Source organism: Myotis brandtii, unplaced genomic scaffold (assembly GCF_000412655.1).
Source record: "Myotis brandtii unplaced genomic scaffold, ASM41265v1 scaffold547, whole genome shotgun sequence".
NCBI classification, from domain to species: Eukaryota; Metazoa; Chordata; class Mammalia; order Chiroptera; family Vespertilionidae; genus Myotis; species Myotis brandtii.
This window is the reverse complement of record NW_005370024.1, coordinates 294302-301379: the sequence shown is the minus strand read 5'-3', so window position 1 is coordinate 301379 and position 7078 is coordinate 294302. Positions and strand designations below refer to the sequence as shown.

The following is a 7078-nucleotide window of genomic DNA, read 5'->3' as shown; positions in this document are numbered from 1 at the left end:
CTGGGTTTATATGCACCAGCTCACACCAGACCCCAGGGCTGTGCAGTCAATGCACTTTAAATTGCCAACAGGACACATTTAGATTTTGCATTCTCCCCGAGGAAGAGAGGATGGTTGGACAACTAACAAGTGGCAGACCCGGAGGCCATGACTAGCTCCAGCTCCTTGAAAGCCCAGCACTTGCTGCCCAGCCCTCACAGCCTCTAGTAAAGCCTCCGTGGTACGCCAGCTTGGGCCCTAGGAACTTGAGCTGAGCTCTGATGTTGACATAATGGCCGTGTCCTCTCTGCAGTCTTCCCACAGCTGGTGAAGGAGCTCAACGCGGGCCTGCATGTGATGATCCTGCTGCTCCTCTTCCTGGCCTTGGCCCTGGCTCTGGTCAGCATGGGCTTTGCCATTCTCAACATGATCCAGGTTCCCTACAAGGCGGTCAATGGCCCCGGGGGCATCTGCCTATGGAACGTCCTGGCAGGTAAGGAGGGCCCCTGGGGGAGAAACTCGTGTCCTCACCGTCACTAGGCTGAGTTCCGCCTTCACTTCCCTGGGTCTATAGCCTTCCTGATGGGCACGGATGTCCTCCTTATTAAACGAGGCAGAGTCTCTGTCACAATAAAGGACCAAATGGTTAGAGCGCATGACTAGGGGCTGCTGCTGGGAGGAGCCCTCATGGATGACAGAAGAGAAGAAACCTGGGGATTTCACCTGCCTGTTTTGTTTAAACCTCACAACCTCCATGCAGCGGTTGCCAACCTTTCGGACCTCACGGACCACCAGTTGGCGACCACTGAATGAAGTGTTATTAGCCCCCTATTTACAGATGCGGAGCCCGAAGCTCACACGTAAGGTCACACAGCAGCGAGTAGCAGAGGTGGGATTCCAACCCAGGTAACACTGAGGCCAAGCCCTTTGCCTTTTCATTAATCCTTGGTCTCATTGATGACCATTGTGCCCTATTTTCCAAGCCAAACATCAATACAAAAGGAGTGTGTGTGTGTATGTGTGTGTGGATTTGGGAGTATATTGATACATAGAAATTAATTCACATTTAGTTCTAAACTTTAAAAAATCATCTGTAATGAAAATAACAAAATCCTGAGAAATGAGGGCCATCTCAGAAAGCCCAGGTCCCGTGGGCAATGTGTTCTAGCAATAATCTTCTGCTACCTTTACCTGACAAGGGTGACCATGAAGTACAAAGACAGGTACTGTTGTTTGACCCTGTATTAGAATGACTGTCAGTAAGTCAGTTATGTCGTTGCCTGTGTCTGAGACTGTGGCCATCCTTTAGGATCACTTCTATACATGCTTGACCCCACCTGGGCTGCAGGTGTCCCGTTCACCTCTGCATGAACCCCCACAGCGCTGGCGTGGAAAAGTGCTCAGTCCTGCTTCCTAAGTAAATGCTTATCTCTGTCAACTTCCTTCCTCAGAGAGACAATACTCTCAAGCTCCACTGACCAGGGTACTAAAAAAAGGCATTTTGACAAAACTTTAGCATCAAAGGGCATAAAAATATGAATATCGTCCTAGCTGGTTTGGCTCAGTGGATAGAGCATCGGCCTGCGGATTGAAGGGTCCCAGGTTCGATTCCAGTCAAGGGCACATGCCCAGGTTGCAGGCTGGATCCCCAGTAGGGGGCGTGCAGGAGGCAGCTGATCAATGATTCTCATCATTGATGTTTCAATCTCTCTCTCCCTCTCCCTCTCTGAAATCAATAAAAATATATGTTTTTAAAATATGAATATATTTTCTTGAAACAATTCCAATGGGAATTTTTGCTAAGGAAATAATTGGAAAAGATATTCATAAGAAGGGGTTTGCTGCAGTGCTTTCTAATATCAAAAATTAGAAGCAATCTAGGTACCCAGAAATAAGATCACACTTAATCAAACTGAATTAAATTAACTAAGCATGTTGCTAGGATAAAATACTATGTACCAGTGTAAAGTGGTGCAGTAACAGAATATTTGACAACGCGGGGAAATGTTCAAGTAAGGGGGGAAATCAAGTGTAAAACGGTTAGAGCGCCATAGTACTGATTTTGTTCAAGAGAAAGAAATGCAAAGAAATACACTAAAATGTTTAAAGTGTTTATACCTGGCTTTTAGGATAAAAGTACATTTGTATTTTCATCTTTCTGATTTTCTCTGGTGTCCAAATTTTCTTCAATGGAGATGAATAATCTAAACAAAAAGCATAGTAAATGTGTTTTTTGAAATATAAATAAAATCAAGGCAGTAGGAGAGAGAGAGAGGAAAAGAGAGAGAAAGAGAAGTTAAAGTTTGAAGCAACAGGTCGGAAACATATGAAGCTTGGAGTCCTTTCAGTTTCCCCTCTACCGTCCTTTCCTCCTTTTCTCATCTCTTCTTCTTAATCTAAAACATGGGAAGAGGATCATCAAAAAGCAGAGAGCAGTCTACCCTCTGTGGAAACCCCGATCCGCACATAAGCTATTCTTTTTTGTTATTGTTGTTAATCCTCACCCAAGGCTATTTTTCATTGATTTTTAGTGAGAATAGGAGAGAGAAGGAAAGACTGAGAAGCATGATGTGAGAGAAACACATCAGCTGGTTGCCTCCTGCATGAGCCCAACCAGGGCCTGGGCCAGGGAGGAGCCTACAATGGAGGTGGATGCCCTTGACCGGCATCTAACCCAGGACCCTTAGGTCTGCAGGCCAACACTCCATCCACTGAGCCAAACCAGCTAGGGCATTTTCTTATATCTTCCCACATTGCCCTCAGGGTCTACATCCTAATCCTAAACAATTTAGAAATTGAACTAATGCAGATGTGCACACCCTAGAAAGAATGGCACTAGGCAGGGAAAACATTAGAGGGGTCAAGGGTGAAAGCCCATCTGATCTGAAGCTTATCCTCTTTCTGCGACACCTCTCACCTCTCACACCATGTGGGCTATCTGCCGCTTTAAAACGCAATTTAAAACTTGTGTCTCCCTAAGGACTTTTTTATACATTTGTGGGGTTTATTTTTTAATATATTTCTATTGATTTCAGAGAGGAAGGAAGAGGGAGAGAGAGATAGAAATATCCATGATGAGAGAGAATCATGGATCAACTGCCTCCTGCAAGTCCCCCACTGGGGATTGAGCCCACAACCCGGGCATTTGCCCTTGACCGGAATCGAACCTGGGACCTTTCAGTTCGCAGGCCAACGCTCTATCCACTGAGCCAAACCGGCTAGGGCTCCCTAAGGGCTTTTTTAAACCCAAAGCGAGTTTGTTGCCTGTGCCACAGAAATGCCACCTCCCATAAAGTCGTTACAACTGACGAAAGGAGCTGTGAGTGAGGGCCACCTTTCTGGGTTGCAGGTGGCGTCGTGGCCTTGGCCATCACCAGCTTCATGGCCGCCGTGAGATTCCACGACCTGACGGAACGCATCGCCAACTTCCAGGAGAGGCTCTTCCGCTTCGTGGTGGTGGAAGAGCAGTACGAAGAGTCCTTCTGGATCTGCGTGGCCAGCGCCTCCGCCCACGCTGCCAACTTGGTGGTGGTGGCCATCAGTCAGATTCCCCTCCCAGAGATTAAGACCAAAATAGAAGAGGCCACGGTCACGGCCGAGGATATCTTGTATTAATAGCCTTCTCCTGGCCACACCCTCTCCTCAGTCAGTCTGGTGCAGGGATGGAGGCCTCATTTTTGTTGCAGGCTTCGCCATCCAGAATGTCCATGATTTTGGCAATGAGAAGAAAGCGATGGGAGTAGGGAGGCTGGTACCTGGGCCAGAAGAGGAAAACGTTCCCGGATTCCTGGCATCTCTGTCCTTCTCTCTCAATGACCTTGGACTTGAACTTGGAAACTTTGCCTTTGCCAGCTGTGTGACATTGGACAATTCATTTCACGTCTACTTCTCAGTTCCCTCATCTGTAAAATGGGGATAAGAATGACCTCACATGATGTAATGGGCTATAATGTTGCCAGGCTTTGGATATTTTAGAGCATTCCACCAATATAAGACACTGAACACTCTAATAGATGCCTATAGACCCTGGTCTATTCCATGCATTATGGCGGGGGGGGGGGGGGGGGGGAGGTTTGTTGCTGTCCCTGCCCTCCAGAAACACTGAATCTTTCCACCTGACACAGGAACCAGAGAGCAACAATAGCATTAAGAATGAAAATAACTGCCTTTTTTTAGTGATTACTACATGTGGAAAATTATTCCTAGAGTTTTAGGTACATTAGATTCTCACTACAACCATAGATTGTCAGTACAACTTTGTATTTCCATTTTTATAGATGAAACTAAGGCACGGAGAGGTTGGGTAACTTGTGAGGTCGGGACTTGAACCGTGGAAGCTAGAGCCAGGGTTTGCATTTGGAAACCACTTTGCTAGTCTGTTGTCTGATGTGTAAGCAATTGCAGCGCAGTGTGTTTGACCAGTGCTGTCACAGCACAGACATAGAGGGTTGAGGAAGGAACGAGTTCTTCGGGAAGGGAGGAAGGGGTGTGGGATTAAAGGAAGTGTCACACCAGTGACATTGGATCTGAACTCTGAAAGGTGAGCAGAGTTTTTCCAGTGGTGAAGGAAGCAAGGTTGGGCAAGGGCATTCCAGGATGTGTCCATGATGAGGGGAGGCACAAGGTATGAAATTACAAGGAGAACTAATTCACTGGTTGGATAAGCCAGCTGTTTTGTGTTGGGTTTGGGCTTTCCTACGTGGTATTGTGATGATTAATTTTATGCGTTGACTTGGCCAGGCCACAGGACCCAGATGTTTGCTCAAACACTATTCTAGATGTCTTTGTGAAGGTATTTCTGGGGTGGGATTTACATTTAAATTAGTAGACTTTGAATAAAGCAGATTGCTCTCCATGTGTGGGTGGGCCTCATCCAATCAGTTGAAGGCCTTAAGAAAAAGACTTTCCAGTCCCAAGGGAGAGGGAATTCTGCCAACAATCGCCATCAGACTTAAAATGCACATCTTTGCTAGAACCAGCTCACCTCGCAGATTTTGTTCTTGCCAGTCTCCACAATCATGTGAGCCAATTTCTTAAAATCTCTCTCTCTCTCTCTCTCTCTCTCTCTCTCTATATATATATATATATATATATACACACACACACACACACACACACACACACACACACATACATTCTATTGGTTCTAGTCTTCTGGAGAACCCTCACGCATTCAATCGTATTAATTTATTAATTCCTGGGGTGGATCTTTTCCCAGGTCTCCTGTCTTCATGCCAAGTAAAAGTTATCTAATCCCCCAAATTAGCTCCTTCTTACATGACACCTGATTTGGACTCTCTCTGCCTTTGCTTAATGCGAAGTGTCCATGGCATTGTTCTGTTCTAATTGCTTATGACCCCCTGTGGGGCCCATCTGTCTCTTCCAGCCCTCAATCCCCATGCCAGACACAGCTGCAGTCCTAGTTAGTGGACTGATGTCACTCATCAAATATGCAGATGGCACATGGCTGGAGTGGATAGTTAACTCGATAGGTGATGGATCCAAAAGATAGTGGCAGACTGCAGTGCTGTCTCGAAACACAAGGAAATGTCAATGTCCTACTAAGTTTAACATACAGTCCTGCTGACAGTTAAAAACAATCAATAACATAAATCCTGGACACTCAGGCAACAGGTTATAATGATCTGTACTCTCTCTAAACTGTAGTGGTGTAACTGCTATAGACAACATTTTTATTTGACTTTGATACTGAACTATGCAATTGGATTAAATGGAAAAAAACCACCCATGTAAACATATAATAAATTGAAATTTTATTAGAAGGCTGAAAATGATAATGAGTCAGGCTGGGAGAGTGATTTCACGTGGACACAAAAAGAGTAGTGATAGATCAGGTCCTATTATCATCTGCCTGAATGTAAGAGAAAATAGATGGTAAATGGTATTTTTTATTTTTTATTTTATTTTTTATTTTTTTTTTAAATAGATTTTATTGATTTTTCACAGAGTGGAAGGGAGAGGGATAGAGAGTCAGAAACATCGATGAGAGGGAAACACCGATCAGCTGCCTCCTGCACACCTCCCACTGGGGATGTGCCCGCAACCAAGGTACATGCCCTTGACCAGAATCGAACCTGGGACCCCTCAGTCCGCAGGCCAATGCTCTATCCCCTGAGCCAAACCAGTCAGGGCTAAATGGTATTTTTTAAAAAGTCAAATGCCAAGTTCAAAAATGTATAATATTGTTTTAAAAAATGCTCACCCTATTAATTGATTATCTTGACAGTTTAGGACCTGAATATTCCTAATGCAGTGAAAACTGTATCCAAAGCTGTATATTTTTATTGATTTCAGAGAGAAATAGAGAGTGCGAGAGAGATAGAAACATCAATGATGAGAGAGTATATCATGGATCAGCTGCTTCCTGCAGGTCCACAACTGGGGATTGAGCACGAAAACCTGGAATGTGCCCTGATCAGGAATCGAACCATGACCTGCACCGGCCGGACTAAAAATATGCTTTTATTGATATTTTTTAAGAGAGAGAGAAACATTAATCAGCTGCCTCCTGCAAACACCCTGATGGGGGATGGAACCCAGAACCTGGGCATTTGCCCTGACTCAGAATCAAACCCATGACCCTTTGGTGCAAAGAATGATGCTCAACCAACTGAGCCACACCAGCCAGAACCAACTAGAATATAATAAATCTGAAGACAGTAATGGGGTGTAATAGTAAGGTTCTAAAAATAACCAATGATTAAACTAAACAAAGAACATAAAAAACAAAAATCTGAGATACCACCCTGAGATGAGGGTCAGTATTAGATCAACTATCTTGCCCATTTTTTGTATTGTAAGGGCAGTCTTGGAATAGAAAATAGGTGGACATTACAGTTTAAGAAATGAAATATATCACTATTATGTTTTTGTTTCTTCAATTTTTATTCCCTCCTATGAAACTTTATCTTTGTTCCCTACCAAGTGTACAAAAAAGACGTTGATGATATTTGGAAATGTATCAAGAAGACAAAATCATTCATATATTTTATTTTTTTTGTTTGTTTGTTTTTGTTTTTTGTTTTTTTTTAATTAAATCTTTATTGTTCAGATTATTACAGTTGTTCCTCTTTTTTCC

General features: G+C 44.0%; 1 protein-coding gene across 1 annotated transcript in view; it reads left to right on the top strand.

Annotated features, from left to right (window-relative positions):
* The window catches only part of CLRN2 (clarin 2), an 11335-nt gene extending 7346 nt beyond the window's left edge, over positions 1-3989 (top strand). The window contains exons 2-3 of the mRNA XM_005878122.2: positions 293-472; positions 3329-3989. Coding sequence (XP_005878184.1) covers positions 293-472; positions 3329-3594 — 446 coding nt within the window. The 3' untranslated portion in view covers positions 3595-3989. The remainder of the gene's footprint in view (positions 1-292; positions 473-3328) is intronic.
* The last annotated feature ends 3089 nt before the right edge of the window (positions 3990-7078 follow it).